The 19,070-nt window shown below is 36.8% G+C and overlaps 2 protein-coding genes across 9 annotated transcripts in view; both read right to left on the bottom strand.

Moving 5' to 3' along the window:
* Nucleotides 1–19,070, bottom strand: part of LOC138160705 (olfactory receptor-like protein OLF3) — a 650,404-nt gene that overhangs the window by 44,320 nt on the left and 587,014 nt on the right. The window lies entirely within an intron of this gene.
* Nucleotides 9,301–10,304, bottom strand: LOC138160514 (olfactory receptor-like protein OLF3). Its single transcript, XM_069087066.1, has one exon. It carries the CDS (start codon nucleotides 10,302–10,304, stop codon nucleotides 9,348–9,350), a length of 957 nt encoding a protein of 318 aa, XP_068943167.1. The 3' UTR covers nucleotides 9,301–9,347.

Below are 19,070 nucleotides of genomic sequence, written 5' to 3'. Positions count from 1 at the left end.
TGATCTAGTGAAAGAAAACAATGGTAGGAAATCATGAGCTATAAATTTGAAGGGCTATTTGCCTCTACATTATTCCACAATGGGAATTTTGGGGGATGCATATTTGAGGAAGTTGCTCAGTGATACATTGTGGACACTCCTGTGGGATCTCTACTTTTGGAAGACCAAGCATGGCAAAATTTTTTTTTATTGCTTCCATATTTCTGTATGTGTGTATTTCTTTTCTGTTATTGAACAGTGAACTGTTATTGTACACAAAATCATAAAAAAGTTATAAGAACAACTTCTGGTGTGACTGTTATAGACTATATCAATTGTTCTATTAGAACTATTCTCCTAATATGTGTCAAGATACCAGCTAAGTATTGTTGTCTATCAGTATTCTTGAATTGCAGATATACTTATAGTTGAGTATTAGACCAAATAGTACCATGGCTATTCAACTATTGGCAAGGTGACATAGACTTATGGGATTGAACCCTTATTACAGATAATTTGAGGAGTACCCAAAGGCTATAAAGATCATGTTATAATGTATACACCCTAAGCCATGTTACATATACTCTGGAAAAATTAAAAGTGTAAGCTAGATTGATGGAATCCTAATAAAGTTACCCCCAGCCCTAATATTGAATTCCTTATAAGCCCTACTGAAAAGCAGACCCACTGCACCTACCTAGTCCCTCACTGCCCCCCCACACACACTCTATATCCTAACTTCTTTCATGTATGCCTCACTGATCACCAGAACAGGTGAGTCCAAGAACTCATATTTCTTACAGAAATAGCAGTCATACCATTGTGATGGGATCCAAGCCACTGCCTCTAGCTAGCCACTGCCCTGGTAATGGGATTTGAAGATCTTCCATGCCCCTTGAACTTGCTAACATAGCAGGAATAGGTGAGGCAGGAAGGAGCCGGAGTCCAGTAGGGGCCAGGCTGGAGCCAGTGTGGTGACTGGAAGCCATGGCAGCATCATAGCAGCATGGAAGCATGAACTTCTTCTGACAGCTAGTCAGAACTTCTGCTAAGGACTTCTGCTGAGGACTGCTGGGGATGGGGACTGCAGGGGGCTGGAGCTTCTGGGAGCGAGCTGCATGGAGGCTGAGCAGTTATCTTGAGTGAGGAGAGGAGCATCTTTGCCTGAATAGCCTGTTTAATTTTGAAGGCTTGACAATGTGGGTGTTTACTGCATTAACTATGTGTGCCAACTCTCTGGTGACTGTAATGGCTTTGACTTTCTGTTTTGGGGACTCAGCTTTCTGGTATTTGAATAAATGTTCTGGCTATGTTCCCCACGTAGACAGTCTGTCATATTTTGTGATTAATAACTATACCAGCATATTTATAGTCAGAACAGGCATTGTGAATATTACATTGTTGTTATACCTATTCCTCATATTTTCCACAGAAAAAGCAAATGTGTCCATACACCTAGCCACAACCAAAACCAAATTCATGTAGTCTCAGACAGGACTACAATAGTCAGTCAATCAGAAAGCAGCACCACCAGGATGCCCAAGCAGGATGTGGACTCCAAAATAATAAAAATAGACTTTCTCTAAGAAGGCACCTGCACAGTAATAGTAAAGAATTGACCTAGCATGAAATGATAATATAGAGAGCCTTATTAGAATATCATTATGATACATGGATACCCCCAATGGGTTTTTCTGTATGCCTTGTAGGCAACCACATGTGAAGTTTCACTGAGGTGGGATCCCTCTCTTACTACCTAATCCCTTAGCAAACCCCCCTGCCTTTTTTATATTCATAATTTCTGTTTTGTAATTGCATCTTTACCCTATAAAAATCCATCTTGTTTTCTCTGAAGTTGCTGGTTCCTCTTGGAACTTAGCCTGTTTCATGAGAATTAGCAATCTCAATAAATTTCTAAACTTGGATTAGAGGTGTTCTGACTTTGAATTCTTTGAGATGGTTCCACCACAACACATCATGAAGCCACAACAGTTTTTGTTATACCTGGGTGGGCAAAGCCTAAACCCTAACAAGATCATACAGGGATGTGGGGGGCAAGGGTAACAGCAACTCCATCATGTAAATTGTCTGAAAAAGTGATGTAGTCCAGGGTAATCAAACTTATTATTAAGTCCTCTATTGTTGACTTAGAGAAGATGGGAATGTAAATACTTAATGATAAGTGACAGGGGATTGCAGGTGATGTAAGAGACCTGATAACCAACCATCTTGAAGTGTTCATGATTCAGAAGCAATATCGCCCCCTATAATGTCAAGCAAAGGAAACTTCTCAAGGTTCAAAATACCAGCATAGGTGCTCTCCATTTTATTCAGTGAAAAATTAAGAACAGAGAAAATCAAAATATAGCATCATTCAAAATACAGCATTTACCAAGTGTAATTCAATCAAGTACTACCCCACCCTCGGACATTACATTCATTTAATCAGTCACAAAGTCCCTTTTCTAAATACTACTCCACCCCTAGGCTTTACATTCATTTAGTCCGTCAAAAAGCACCTCTTCTCAAATGGAGATTAGTTTCCAATCATAAGTAAAGTGCATTCATTTGTTCAATCACAGAGCATAAATAAAATCAAAAGTTCCCCACCCTTGGATCACAATTGAATCTACCCCAGAGTTACAACAAGCTTAAGCATAGCATTTAATACCCAAAGAGAGGTGTTTTCTTCATCTCTTGACCCAAGGCAAGTTCTCAGCAATCTTTGTTCCTGGAGAGACAGAGCTTAGCAAGGCCACAAGATACATTGACAGTGTCTTCATTAATTCATTCTCTGTCTGCAGAACAGTCTCAGGAGCTCTGAACCAACAGCTAGGTTCCAGGCCCTCAGCAACAACTGCACTGTCCTTCACCAGTGGACAGAATTCACTTTCTGTCTGCAGAACAGTCTCAGGAGCTCTGAGCCAATAGCAAGGCTCCAAGACCTCTGCAACAACAGGACTGTCTTTCACCAGTGGACAAATCTGGCAAAACTATATCAAAACAAACAGACAAAGTATCAGCATAATAGCCATGTCTCCTCAGTCCTTGGCAGCTCTGGATGGCAGCTCTCAAAAGTCCTGGGCAATTCAAACTGGCCCTCAGCAATCCCCTCCATCTCTCTCTGCCTCCAAGATGCTGCTTCCAAAAAGTTCTTCTGCCTCTCTCTTTGCTTGTGTCTCTCTAAATTTACATCACCAGCTCCTCCAAGTTCAGCACTCTCTTTTCACATCAACAAGTCCATCCCACAAGTGGGATTCACAAGCTCTGGGTTTTAACACAATCAATCTGAAAACCAAGCCAATACAGGGGGATCTTTAAATTCCATTACTATTACACCCCAGCAGTTCATAATTTAGTCAAAACCCAAATCATAGAAGCTCAAGATATTGGGCCAACATTGTACTCACAACTATATATTCCAGTGCCCAAAGCTAGCACTTCTTAACCTAAGAACCCTAATATATGAGATGCATTATGGAAATCTATGCCCCTTGACATCCCTACCTACACACTGACCGATAATTTGTTTCCTAGTTAATAATGCAGTAGTGGCAGAAAACTGAGGTATAAAAACAGCATAATTCCTCAGGCTCCTCACTTTTAACTTTGCATGTTTCCTATAAATGTAGAGTGTTTCAGTACTTGGGGAAATTAAATGAGCAACTTTTTGGTTCAGAGACTGCTCAGGAAAAGAATGCTTCATTCATCAACACCCTTTAACAAGGTGACTAACGTGTTACAAAAGTGTACAAAATCTTTCAGAAGTTAGCAGTCTAAGAACCAGTCAGTGTTTAGTAGATAAACAAGTAGCCATTGATTGGTATGGTGAAAATGTACAAAATCTTTCAGAAGTTAGCAGTCTAAGAACCAGTCAGTGTTTAGTAGATAAACAAGTAGCCATTGATTGGTATGGCAAAAATACGTGGGAACACCTGATGATGACTGCACAGCAAGAAAAATCTCTAGATTGTTCATAGTTCATACATTTGGTGAAAAAGATCCCATATCAGGACAGTAGAAAGGGAAAAGCCAGAAATCAAGCAAAACAAATTGCAATTATTTCCAAAAAACATCTCAGATATCCCCATTGGAACCAAATAAAAGGCATACCTCTTGGATATAACAAAAGTAAAAAGGTTTTCAGATAATAATTCAAATAAAAGTTTGAGTGATAAGAGCAAAGAGAGAGAGAGAGAGAGAGAGAGAATGGATGAATGAAGGAATGAATGAAGGAATGAATGAATGAATGAATGAATGAATGAATGAATGAATGAATGAATCAGGGAAAAGAGAAGTTCAAAAGATAGACCTGGTCCTTTTCTAGTTAGCTGTCTGGATTTATATGAATGGTGGCATGAATCTCAAAAGAACTGAAATAGCCTGGGAATATGAGGTTTTCAGAGCTATGAACCTTGCAAGCTACAGCAGCAGTTCAGCAGAAAAAGTCAGAGCACTAAGAGATTTGTTGTTCTACATGCCAGCTTCTTCAGTGAATCTTACCCAGTACCCTCAGATACCAGTGATTCCCCTTTAAAGTTACCATGTATCTATTTTGAATGTATCAAGAGCAGAAGATAACTGTTAACAGATATGTTAGCTGCTGCATTTGAAAGTAAGTTGCTTGGGGTGGCTATGTGGTGCAGTGAATAGAGCACCAGCCATGGAGTAAGAAGGACGTGAGTTCAAATGTGACCTCAGACACTAAACACATACACACAAAAACCTGGCCATGTAACCTTGGGCAAGTCACTTAACCCCAATTGCCCTACCTTCCCCCCTCCAAAAAAGTAAAAAAAAAGAAAGAAAGTAAGTTGCTTGAAGGCATGGAATTGTTATTTAATTTTTTTTCTTTGTATCCTGAGCACAGTGCCTGGCACATGGTGTGATTTTTTTTTGTACTTAATAGTTTTCCAGTTACATGAAAAGTTTTTAACATTCATTTTTGTAAGATTGGAATTCCAAAGTTTTCCCCCTCCCCTCCCTCCCCCCTCCCCAAGACAACAAGCAATCTGTCTTTTCACATTTCCATAGTAATCATGCTGTGAAAGAAGAATCAGAAAAAAAGAAGAAAAAAGAGGGAAAAAAAGCAAAATTAGTATGTTTCAATCTTCATTCAGATTCCTTCTTCTTTCTCTGTACATGGATTGCATTTTCCATGATGAATATCTTAGAATTGTCTTGGATAATTGTATTGCTGAGAAGAGCTAAGTCTATCATAGTTGATCACCTTACAATGTTGTTGTTATTGTGTACAATGTTCTCCTGGTTCACTTCACTCAGCATCAGTTCATGTAAATCTTTCCAGGTTTTTCTGAAATTAGCCTGGTCACCATTTCTTTTGGAACAATAGTATGCCATTATATTCATGTACTCCAACTTGTTCAGTCATTCCTCAATTGATGGGTATCCCATCAATTTCTAATGCTTTGCCACTGCAAAAAGAACTGCTATAAATATTTTTGTACATGTAAGTACTTTTCCATTGTTTATGAAATCTTTGGAATACAAAACTAGTGGTGGTATTGCTGGATCAAAGGGTATGCATAGTTTTTAGCCCTTTGGGCATTGTTCCAAAATGTTTTCCAGAATGGTTGGACCAGTTCACAACTCCACTAGCAATGCATTAGTGTTTCAGTTTTCGCACATATTCTCAAATATTTATAATTTTCCTTTGTTGTAATAGTAGCCAATGGGCTAGGTGTGATATGGTACCTCAGAGCTGCTTTAATTTTCCCTTCTCTAAAAAATAGCAATTTAGAGCATTTTTTTCATATGAAAGTTAGCTTTTATTTCGTCATCTGTAAACTGTCTGTTCATATTCTTTGACCATTTGTCAGTTGGGGGATGATTTGTATTCTTATAAATCTGACTCAACTCTATATATTTGAGATATGGGAACTTTGTCAGAAATACTGGCAACAAAAATCATTTCCCATCTTTCTGATTTCCTTCTAATCTTGGCTGCATTTATCTTGTTTGTGCAAACTCTTTTTAATTTGATGTAATCAAAATTATCCATTTTGCATTTCATATTGTTTTTTATCCCCTGTTTGGTCATAAAATCTTACTTTCTCCATAAGTCTGACGGGTAAACTACTCCTTCTTAAAATTTGCTCATGGAGCTTACTTATGCTTATGCTTACTCTTCATGTCTAAATCATGTACCCATTTTGACCTTATTTTGGTATGCAGTGCAAGATATTGGTCACCTAGTTTCTGACACAACATTTTCCAACTTTCCCAGCAGTTTTTTGTCATATAGTGAGTTCCTTTCCCAGAAGCCAGAGCTTATGAAACAGTAGATTACTATATTCTTTGCCTAATGTGTCTTGTATATCTGTTCTATTCCACTGATTCACCCCTCTATTTCTTAGCCAGTAACAAATAGTTTTAGTGATTGCTGGTTTATAATAAAGTATTAGATTGGTATTTTACCAGATCTAGATCTAGGCTACCTTCCTTTGCCTTTTTTCCCATTAGTTCCCGTGATATACTTGTTCTTTTGTTCTTCCAGATGAATTTCATGATTTTTTTCTAGCTTTATTAAATAGTTTTTAGTTAGATTGGTATGGTTATGAATAATTTAATTAATTTATGTAGAATCACTATTTTTTATATTAACCCGGCCTATCCATGAGCAAGTTATATTTTTCCAGTTTTGTAGATCTGACTTTATTTGTGTAAAAAAAAATTTGTACTTGGCTTCATATAGTTCCTCAGTTTGTCTTGGAAGTTACACTCCCAAACATTTTATATTGTCTATAATTATTTTAAATGGAATTTCTCTTTCTATCTCTTGCTGGTGGACTTTCTTAGTAATATATAAGAATGCTGATGATTTATGTGTGTTTAGTTTATAGATTGCAACTTTGCTAAAATTTATAATTTTTCGAAGTGGTTTTTTAGTTGATTCTCTAGGATTCTCTGAGAATACCATCATATTATCTGTAAAAAGTGATAGTTTTCTTTACTCAATGCCTATTCTAATTCCTTCAATTTCTTTTTTTTCATTTTTTGCTAAAGATAACATTTCTAGTAAAATATTAAATAATAATGGTGATGATGGGCATCCTTGTTTCACCTCTAATCTTCTTGGGAATGCTTCTCCTTTTTTTCCATTACATATAATGCTTGCTGATGGTTTTACATAGATTTGTTTGAAGGAACTCTCCCTTTATTGCTAAGTGCTCTAATATTTTTTAGTGGGAATGGGTAGCTATTTTGTCAAAACTTTTTCTGCATCTATTAAGATAATCATACGATTTATGTCAGTTTTGTTGTTGATATGGTCAATTATGGTGATAGTTCTCCTAATACTGAACCAGCCCTGCCTTCCTGGTTTAAATCCCACCCTTTCATAGTGTATTATCTTCATGATAAATTGCTATAATGTCTTTACTAATATTTTCTTTAAAATTTTTGTATCAATATTCATTTGGGAAATTTGTCTCCAATTTTCTTTCTTTGTTTTTGTTCTTTCTGGTTTAGACATCAGAACCATATTTTTGTCATAAAAGGAATTTATTAGGATGCCTACTTTGTCTATTTTCCCAAAGAGTTTATATAGTATTAGAATTAATTAGTCTTTAAATATTTGGCAGGACTCAACTCATAAATCCATCTGGTCCTGGATATTTTTTTTTCCTTAGGGAGTTCACTGATGGCTTGTTTGATTGTTTCTCTGAAATGTAGTTATTTAATTATTTTATTTCCTCTTTTGTTAACCTGGGCAATTTGTGTTTTCATAGATAATCATCCATTTCACTTAGGTTGTCAGATTTATTGACATACAGTAGGGCAAAATAGGTCCTAAAATTCTTAATTTCCTCTTCATTGATGAATTTATCCTTTTCATTTTTGATATTGGCAGTTTGGTTTTCTTTTTTTTTAAATCAAATTAACAAATTTATTTTTGCTTCATAAAACCAGTTCAGCTTTATTAGTTCAATAGTCTTATTGCTTTCAATTTTATTAATCTCTCATTTCATTTTTCAGAACTCCTAATTTAGTATTTAATTTGTTCTTTTTTGAAAATTTTTAGTTACATATACATTGACTTCCTTTTTCTACATTTTATTCATATAGACATTTAGAGATATAAAAATTTACCTAAGAACTTCTTTGACTGCATCCCATAAGTATTATTATGTTGTCTCACTATTGTCATTCTCTTTGAATAAGTTATTGATCATTTCTATGATTTGTTTTTTGATCCACTCATTCTTTAGGATTACATCATTTCATTTCCAATGAATTTTAAGTCTATCTTTCCTTGCCTTTCTTATTAAACAAAAATTTTTATTGCATCATGATCTGAAAAAATCATTTTTTATGCCTTAATGCCTGGCCAATCTTTATGTAGTTGCCTTTCTGTTTAATCAGAAACATCTGGTATGTGTTGCCCCCTATAATGTTTGCTTATACACATGTGTCACCTATTCACAAATGATTCGTACCTTTGGCCCTTAAAGTGTGTTCCCTACACAAAAGAATGGGGTTTTTTTGGTCCTCCATCTCTCACTAATAATGTGCTAGCTGGCAAGAAAATATAACCTTGGTATGGGGGTCAGGAAGTAAAACTTATATTTTATTATTCTCCTCAATGAAGCATACTTTGCCTTGAAAAAAATGTCCTTTGGCTTAATTTTAAAAATAAATTTGTAGAACATAAGTTATGGGCAATAGTTTTTAGTCGATGTTGATCTGAAGTGCCAGAAACCCACAGTAACTGTAGGGGCAACATTTGAGTAAAGCCTTGGTTGTTCCCCATATCCCATGATTATATCTATATTTTCAGAACAGTTTTATCTTATTCCCACACTTCATCTTCCACTAAAGTAACTCAACCAAATACTTGCTTGTTTTGCTACTAAACACCAGCAGGATTATAACATAGAGGGTCCTACATAATTTGAGTAATAGAAGTTTCCCTCCAGGCATTTCATTATACTGACTCAGCTTCAATATCCAGTCTTATATATCAATTGTTATTCTTGGTGAACGTTCCAACATTAAAATGCATTTCTTTAAGAAATTGTTTAACTCAAGGTATGCATGAGGCATGGGATGGTGGTTTGAGGAAAAGTTCAAGGCTATAAATGTGCCTAAAGTAACATAATAAGATTATTTCAAGATATAGGATTTGGAAGATGAGAATAAATTTGACCTGAATTCTCTGCCTCTAAGTTTGACAAGTACCATCAATGTTGCTTCCTTTTGTAGCTTCTACCCACCTCTTCCTATCTAAAATCATCCAGTCAGTGTCTTCCCATATCTCAAGGAAGAAAAAAATATAGTGATGTGGGTAGTGCTTTGTTAATTCAAGTCTTGATAGGATGACAGAGACCCAGATGACTCTAAGTGACTCACAAGGAAGCTAGCTTTGACTTTAATTCAGAATACTGTCCTAGCAATTTCTGCCAGGCCCCCTTTACCTCCTTATTCCTCAGACTATATATCATAGGATTCAGCATTGGTGTTAAAAGGGCATAGAACAGTGTGATCATCTTCTCCTGAAGAATATTGGGACTTGAATGTGGTTGAATGTAAATGAAGATTGCCATTCCATAGCACAAAGCTACCACTGTCAGGTGAGAGGCACAGGTATGAAATGCTTTCTTCCTTCCCTCTGTTGACCGGATCTTCAGGATAGTGGTGATTATCTGGATATAGGACAGCAGAACAAGGCAGAATGGGGTCATGAGCAGGATAATGCTGGAGACAGTAATTGCAACTTCATTGGAGGAAGTATCCACACAGGCAAGCCTAACCAAGGCTAAAATTTCACATGCTATATGGTCAATGACATTGTTTGTGCACATAGGCAACTGGAAGGTAAAAACTGTATGCATGACAGAGTTGAGGGAACCACCAACCCAAGAGGCAGCCATCAGTCTTGCACATAAACCTCCATGCATGATGGCTGAGTAGCGTAGTGGATCACACACTGCCACATAGCGGTCATAAGACATTACTGCCAGCAACACAAATTCAGTCCCACCCATGGCTAGGGAGAAATATAACTGTGCTGCACAACTCACATATGGAATTGATTTCTGCTCTTGTAAAAAGTGGGTCAACAGCTGAGGTACAATGCTGGTAGCATAGGAAACATCAACAAGGGAGAGATTGCTAAGGAAGAAGTACATGGGGGTGTGGAGGCGAGTGTCCAGCCTGATTAGGAGGATTATAAGAAAATTTCCCAGCACAGTCAAAAGGTACATAGAAAGAAACAGGACAAAGAGCAACAGCTGGGTACCCCAGTCACTAGACAGCCCCAAGAGAATAAATTCATCCACCCACGTCTGGTTATTTGTTTCCATTAAATTGGGAGGGTAATCTGCAGGGAGAGGAAAAAAAAAACAAGAACCATTCAGTTAAGGGAAGACAAAACATGGGAAAAGCTTTTAAAAGAAGTATATTTTCCCATATGGATTACTGTATAACTTGAGGAAGCTCTGTTGCTTTGAACAGAGTGCCTCCGAGACTAAATGAAATGAGCTACTCATGAGTAATAAGTCATCTGCTTTGAGAATTTGAGCAGAACCAGATTACCACTTTAAGTCAATATTATCAAGAAGATTGAACACTGAGTAGGGTTGTGATTGGATGATCTTTAAAGTCCCTTCTAGCTCTAAGTATCTATGACCACATGTTTGGTACTATTGTGGGCTAGCTTGACCTTTTTACATTGCCATGGATTGGCCTTCTAACCAGGGCCGGCTTATCTCCCCCTGTATACTCATGCCCATCACTTCTATGGTTTTGGTGATCTCATTCCATCAATTATCTTCTCTCTCAAGTATCTTACATAGATCCCTCTTTACTGGCTCTATCCCTTCAGCCTACAAACATACTCAGGATTCAACTACTGTAAAAATAGTCAGCCATAACTTCAAATATCCTGTTTCTCTTCCCTTATAATTCCCAATAATCATTGATTATGCTTTATCACCTTGGACTACGGGCAATTTGACTTGCAGCCAAACCACTCCACTGTAACATCCCCTCCCTCCAGGGCAACTAATGACATTTGTAGGATAGTCACAAGAACAATGTATATGAAGATATTACAATTCAATTCAACAAGTTGGCTTTGAATTCCAGTTCTATAACTGTCTGCTTGACCTTGAACAAATTACTTAAGTTCTCTGGACTTTGATTTTTCTCATGTACAAAATGAAGAGGTTGGAATCAGTGAACTCTAGTCACTCTACCTACATAAAATGGGATAGATGGTTCCTGAGCGTTTATTCCAACTCTGAGACTGATTCTGTGATTCCATTAATCCAAGAATTTTTATTCAATTCTTTCTGTCCTTGACCTTTCTGTAATATTTGCCAAGTGAATCACCAAGTCCTTTCTATTTTCTCCTCCTATGATTTTCATATCATTATCCTTTCCTATTTTTCTCCTACCTTTTAGACTACTCATTTGTCATCTTCATTGTTTAGCTCCTACTATTCCTCCATAATTTTAAATGTAGTTGTTACCCAAAGTTATTTCCATTGTTCCTAGTCTCTTCTCTCCATATGTTTTCTCTTTTGTGATCCCATGCATTTTCATAATTGTCAATTCTGGCTTAATTACTTTCAAGTCTTTATCTTCAAGCTTAAACTCTCCCCAGTACTCCTATTTTATATTTTCAAATATCTCATGGGAATTTATACTGAGGTGTGTCTCTGCCACCTCTTATTCATCATGCCCAAACTGTACTTCTTCTTTTTTACTCAAAACATAACTCCATACATCACCTCTCATTCTCTCAGTCATCTAGACTTATAACCTCAAAATCATCATTGAGTATTCTTCATTCCCTGTGTCTAAGAAGATGCCATTCTACCTGTTATAGCTCATGCTTTTCCTATTTTATCATTGCCATGGCAACCACTCTCATCTCTTCATTTTTGGGCATTTTGGTAGCCTCCCAACTGGTGTGGCTGCCTCCAGTCTCCTCATCCAAGCCTCTGCCTGTGTGTGTGCCTCAAACTTCATTTGCATAACAGCATAAAACAAAGAAGGTTGGTGATCAGGGTAGTTTATAAACCTATATGTACAAATTATTCCTTATTATGGATTCTAGAGTTAGAAGGAACCTAGTCTAATGTCTTAATTTTCCAGATGAATAAACTGAGGCCGAATTGGGCAATACCATTGAATTTCAGGGTATCATCATTAATTTAATAGGATTTGGATTTTGAATGGTCCCTAAAGTTGCTAACACAATTCATCTATATTGGCATATGTGGAAAGGGACAAATAAATAATTCAAACCCATGTCTTCTGATTCCAATTCCTGTGGTCTTTTCATTACATCTCCAGGCCAGCTAATTTGACCTTCTTTCATTGATGAGTAACTAAAATCAAGAGGGGTGGCCAGGTAGCACAGCAAGTAAGAGCACCGGCTCCAGCGTTGAGAAGACTTGGAGATCGAATCCCGGGCTCAGACACCTAGCACCCACCCAGAAACACCTGGCCGTGTAACCTTGAGCAAGTTACTTAACCCCAATTGCTTAGGGGCGGCCAGGTGGCTCAGCGAGTAAGAGCACCGGCTCCAGTGTTGGGACGACCTGGAGATCGAATCCCGGGCTCAGACACTCAGCACCACACCCAGAAATAACTGGCCGTGTAACCTTGAGCAAGTTACTTAACCCCGATTGCTTAAAAATAAAAATAAAAAAAAGAGAAAATAAAATCAAGGAAAGTGAGTAAATAAGGAGACAGAAGAAACAAATCCATCTTCTTTATCATTAATCCTATTGTAGAGCAGTAGCCTGGATGTTTGGCCAAAAGACCTGGGATGAATCCTGACTGATAATTCTTCTCTGTATTATTCTATGGGAAGCTATTTCCCATTTCTGAGCTCCAATATCAAATGAAAGGTATGGAATAGATGATAGATATCCATGCCTGTAATAACAAAACTATCTAGTCTCAAGGGCAGAATTCAAAACCAGGTCTTCCTGACTCCAAGTCCAGCATTCTCTATTATACCACATTCCCTCTCCAGGTAAGATAATCTTTCCCCCATCCACCCCAACCCCCCTGACATTAGTCAGGTTGTGAAAGAAGAATCAGAACAAAAGGGAAAGACCAAAGGAAAGAAAAACAACAAAACAAAAAACAACAACAACAAAAGAGAAAATAGTATGCTTCAATCTCCATTTAGATTCCATAACTCTTTCTCTGGATGTGGATAGCATTTTCCATCTTGAGTATTTTGGAATTATCTTAGATCACTGCATTGCTAAGAAGAGCTAAATCTAGGGGCGGCCAGGTGGCAGAATGAATGAAAGCACCGGCCCCGGTGTTGGAGACCTGGGATCAGTTCCAGTCTCAGATACTTGACACCCACACAAAATACCTGGCCGTGTAACATTGAACAAGTTACTTAACCCCAATTGCTTAAAAAAAGAAGAAGAGCTAAATCTAACTTAGTGGGTCATTGCACAATGTTGCTCTTACTGTGTATGATGTTTTCCTGGTTTTGTTTACTTCACTCAGCATTAGTTCATGCAAGTCTTTACAGGTTTTTCTGACATCACTTTGCTCACCATTCTTTTGGAAAAATATAGCATTCCATTACATTCATGTACTTGTTCAACCAATTCCCAGTTGATGAGCATCCCCTCAATTTCCAATTCTTTGCCACCACAAAAAGAACTGCTAAAAATATTTTTATATATGTCAGTCCTTTTCTCTTTTTTACAATCTCTTTGGGATACAAACCCGGTAGTAGTATTGCTGGATCAAAAGGTATACACAATTTTATAGCCCTTTCAGCATAGTTCCAAACTGTTCTCCAGAATGGTCAGATCAGTTTACAATTCCACCAGCAATGCATTAGAGTTCCAATTGTCCCACATCTTCTCCAACATTTATCATTTTCTTATTTTGTTACATTAGCCACAGATAAGATAAACTTTAGGGACCATTCAAAATCCAAGTCCTATAAACTTAATGATGATACTACTCAAATTCAATGGAATTGCCCAAACTTTAACTTTTACTACTGGGCTAAATGAAAAGCAACACTCTTCATCAGAAGACAACCTTTTTTCTAAAAATGAGCACCACCGTGCCAGAAGTCCCAGACATTTCATTGTCAACTACTTCATAGTATCTATCTAAACTTCTGACCTCTCTCATTACCAGACACCAGCTTTTGTCTCATCATAAATTCTTTAGTACTAGCTCTCAACTTCCCTTTGTATAATCTTCACTGGATTGCCAAGAAACTTCTCACCACTTGTGCACTTTACCTGCCTTTACAACTATTCAAAGGTAGGGCATAACCTTAAATTCCAGTCCCTTGAGCAAATATTACAAAAGAGGTCCTACTAACTTTAGTTATTTGGAAAATAAATATATACAGAAGAAAGAGGACCTTATCTTTTGTGACTCTTTCGCAATGTTGGTGCTGCTTTGATGGCATGGCTCAAGGGCATTCTTGAGAGGCCCACCTCAATTTACCATTCTTCCTTTACTCCAATTATTGCTAAATATTCTTAAAATTCTATTCCTTTGATGCAATTACTGGACAATTCTTATATTTAACTCTTATCTATTACTAAACAATCTATTTGTAGCGGATATCCTAACCTGCTCCAGTTTCCTAAAAGTTCTATTCTCATTTCTATCTAAACAGATAGTCTGTCTCATAATTTATTAACAAAGTCAAGGCCCAAAATCTCAAACTCAGACAATATCTAGTAGTTCCACTTCTATTTCCCTTCCCTTTCCCTCCAGTTATAATAATATAGGATCTTTGGTCCTTTTGACCTGAAGCACATATTATCAGATTAATTTTTGAAGATTAGCCTTTGTGAAAAGAAACAAAACTACATATAGAGGTAGGGTAAATAGTTCAGTGTTACAGATTTAAAAGGGATTGAATTGGAGGTCCCTGATAATAATTAACATTTATATAGGACTAAAGTTTATATAGTTTACATACTTTAGCTATCCTAACATCAGTATTTATATAATATGTAGAGAAAAATATACATATGTAACTGTCCCTGATACAATAATGAAATATTTTATATATGTTTTCCTAGATTGGAAAGTCATAGATTTTAATAGTCTTTACTCAATTCATAAAATTAAATGGAGCTACCTATTACACTGCTCCTGTGAGAATGTTATATATCAAAGACCCTATTACCTCACTATTCTTTATTATATTTCACCATAATATTCTCTGGCCACTCAAGCTGTTTTCTCCATTTTCCATGGAAAGCAGAGTGAGGAAATTAATATAGGAAGGCAAAAAAGTGAAAAGAAAGGAAAAGGATTCTGAATGCCCTGTCTGCTCATGAAGCTGGAATGAGTGATTCTTCCCATCCCTTATTTGTATTTTTACTATGAAAAATGCATCCAAATACTCTGAGCAGGATAACTGAATGTTTGAGGTTAATAATTCTTTACCCTATTCAACTGGACTTCAATTCCAAAGAATCTAGGAGGAGTTATAAAATTAAGAGAAGGAGCTGGACTTCGAATTTTTAAGGAGAAGAGAGGAGGGAAGATGAAAAATAGGAAAGGAAAGGACAACATAACAAACAAATAAAGAGAACTGAGACAATTTTCCAGGCATAAGATCCATTAATTTTTAATAAAATTACTTATATTTACACTCTGGATGCTAGGATGTTTACTAAACTTCTTTTCATCACCTTTAAACCTCATTTTATGTATTTTGACCATCTCTCTGGCCTTAAGTCTATTTGGTCATATTTATCAGAATTCCCAGCTTTCCAGGATGAAGGCAGCAGAAAGGGTAACACTTTATAATTTAAAAAAAAAGGCTAAAATCACTGGAGAAATTCATTTCTGATCTTTAAAAGACTAAGGAAGACAGAATGGTTGAAGATGAAGAGCATATAAAGTTCCTTTCAATAGTTTGAACATATAGTTATCTCATTTTGGTAAAAACTAATACAGTCTCTAACACACAAAACACACATATACATACATGCGCACATATGCACACACATCATAAACTACCAAAAGAAATGCCCACCTTCAAGCACAGATGAATTCTTCTGACTCATAAAGGAGAGAAAACTTGGCTGAATTGGTTAATTAACTACTCTGTAATGGGCAGGAGCATTTGCACCAATCAGACTTGGGGGAATAGAGAATTGCAAAAGCACTTAGGTTAGTGATGTTTCCAAGACCTGAGCTTGACATCCTGAGAGAGCAATTAATGTTCACTCTTCAGAATCTTATTATCTTCTTCTGACCTGATTTCATTTACCTGACCCCCTATACTAGAGTCCATTTTCTTAAACAAGGCAGTATATCAAATTTGAATTTTTTAAAACACGTTTTCCTTTAGTTTCACCGTTTTTAAAACTTTTTTCCTCTCTCTTTAGACATCTAAGGCTTGGACATGGTCCTACAGTTTAAGTCCCTTAGTGCTACAGTATCTTCCCATACTGCACCTTTTCAGAAATTCCCTCCTGGCTCTTTACTTCCTTATGTTACAACAGTCTAAATGAGTATATAGAGCCTAGGGATGAGAGTCATGGAACTAATTTCTAGTCCCAGTTCACATTTGAACTTTCAGTGCCTTTGAGCCAGTGCTTAGCCATTCTGTACCTCAGTTTTTTGTATAAAAAAAATGTGAGGTAAGAAACTGTCAATCTTCCATGGCTGTTTTGAAAACAGAACATAATAAAATATTTTAAAGTGCCTTGATAAAATACTTGTGAAATGCAAGATATTATTACTAATATCATGTACTAAACTCAATATACATGTTGTTTTTTACATTTGGGGATTTTCATCTGAACCATTCTTTGTAACAAGGTAGAGCCTAACTCTGCACTAGGTTTAGACTTAAAATTTATGAGGCCCAAGAAATAAAAGTGTCATGGGGTCCCCAGCTTCTGCACATCAGATATTTTTTTCTCACATTGGGAGTAGATCTCGGAAGGATCTTCTAAAAGTTTGTGATTCGTTTCTGCTCCAAAGACCAAAAAGAAGCAACAAGTTCCATGCCTTCTTGTTCCATATCCTATCCACTAGTTTCCAGTTTTCTCACTCTGACCTAACATTTTGGTCATCATTTCTTGACAGATCTGAAGAGTATTAGTGTCAGGTCAATGGTGGAGTTTTATAATCATGGTATCCATCAAATGAAATAATCAATGTTGAACATCAAGATCACCACTCATCAGTCAAATTACTACCTTCTAATTTACAATAACAATCCCCTGGATATTTGAAAATAATTTTGGTATCAAATTAATAAAAAAAATTATGAGACTTAGAATGTTTACATAAGTTATCCATGAAGATGAAAGGACCCCAATCAACTGATCGCAATCATGGGATTGAGTGAAGCTTTTCTTTACCAACTTCTAAATCAACTGCTATTGCCACCTCACCCTACTTCCTTCAGCTGGTTCAGAGCAGTAGCTCCCAAACCAAGTGTTAGAAATGAGAATTAGTGATGATCATAAGTCCTTTAAGGTCTCTTATCTCTAAAATTATGTATTTCCCTGTACTATTCCTTATATACTATAAGATGACATTCCATCAAACTATTTCATTATAACTATATGCAAAAAAATGACAATAGGAAAAATATAACAATTTACATAAGCAACATTATGATCCAAGAAGGGGGTAGAGGGAAGTACTAAAATCACTCAAGCCCATACTAGAGAAGTGCTACCTTTCAATAATAAAATGGATATATGATAGCATTGCAGTTTCTCTTCCAACAGTAAAAAACAAAAAACAAAACAAACAAAAAAAAACATGCCCAATCCATTCCTAGCCATCCCTTTTAGGATGGCAGGAAAAATAGGTCTCATTTGGATAAAGGGGGGAGTTCAGCTCAACTTAGAGTATCTGGGCAAGTCATCAGGAGGCTCTTAGCCATAGCATAGATCAGCAACCAAAGTGTCTTGATCTTGGCTCAGCAGGCCAGTGGTACATCAGGCAAGCTGTTAGGCTCCCAGTCCCATCACAGAGGGTAAATTGTCAGCCCTGGAAGTCAGGCAACAACAGACATGACTAGGATGGGTCACCCAAGCATGGTAAGCAAGTTGTCAGCACCTGAGATCCCAGTGCGTTAAGCCAGTGGCCAGGCCCTTGGCTACCAGCCCAAGAAACTTGGGACAGTGCCCCCTGTTCCCCAAGAGCAGAGCTCCATTTTTAGAGCCAAAAAAAAACCAAAAAATTTAGCAAGAAATAAAAAAAAACCCTAATCATAAAAAAAAAAATTATGGTGACGGGAAAGATCAAAACACAAATTTAGAAAAGGACAAAAATGTCAAAATGCCTACATAGGAAACCTCAAAGGAGAATATGAACTGGTCTCAGGCCCAAAAATCCTTCTTTGGAAGAGCTCAAAACATTTTAAAAGTCAAATAAGAGACAAGAAAAATTGGGGAGAAAAATGAGAGGTGTGCAAGAAAGAGTCAATAGTTTGGAAGGGACAGGACAAAAAAAAATGAATGAAGAAAACAATTCCTTAAAAATAGAATTGGACAAATAGGGAAAAAAAAACCCATGGAGGAAAACAACTCCTTAGGAAGCGCAACTGGCCAAAGGGAAAAGGAGGTACAAAAAGCTAACTGAAGAAAATAATTCCTTAAAAATTAGAATTAGACAAGTGAAAACTAATGAATGACTCTATAAGACATCAAGAATCAGTCAAAAATAGAAAGAATTTTTAAAATAGAAGAAAATGTAAAATATCTCATTGGACAACAATTGACCTGAAAAATAGATCCGGGAGAGATAATTTAAGAATTATTGGACTAGGGGCAGCCAGGTGGCGCACTGAGTAAGAGCATGGGCCCCAGCGTTGGAAGATCCAGGGTCAGTTCCGGCCTCAGATACTTGACACCCACACAAAAAGAGCTGGCCATGTAACCTTGAGCAAGTTACTTAACCCCAATTGCTTATAAAATAATTATTGGACTACATGATGACCATAATCAAAAAGGGAGCCTGGACAGCATGTTTCAAGTAATTATCAAGGAAAACTTCTCTGATATCCTGGAAGCAGAAGATAAAATAGTCATTGAAAGAATCCACTGATCACTTCCCAAAAGAGGTCCCAAAAT

The sequence above is a fragment of the Petaurus breviceps genome, unplaced genomic scaffold, assembly GCF_028583685.1.
Source record: "Petaurus breviceps papuanus isolate PSGF00001 unplaced genomic scaffold, PetGlider_PUasm1.0 181, whole genome shotgun sequence".
NCBI lineage: Eukaryota > Metazoa > Chordata > Mammalia > Diprotodontia > Petauridae > Petaurus > Petaurus breviceps.
This window is presented reverse-complemented; position numbering and strand designations above follow the sequence as displayed.

Bases quoted from the DNA above. Each gene is read 5' to 3' on its own strand.
- LOC138160514 (XM_069087066.1), bottom strand. From the start codon at position 10,304: ATGGAAACAAATAACCAGACGTGGGTGGATGAATTTATTCTCTTGGGG.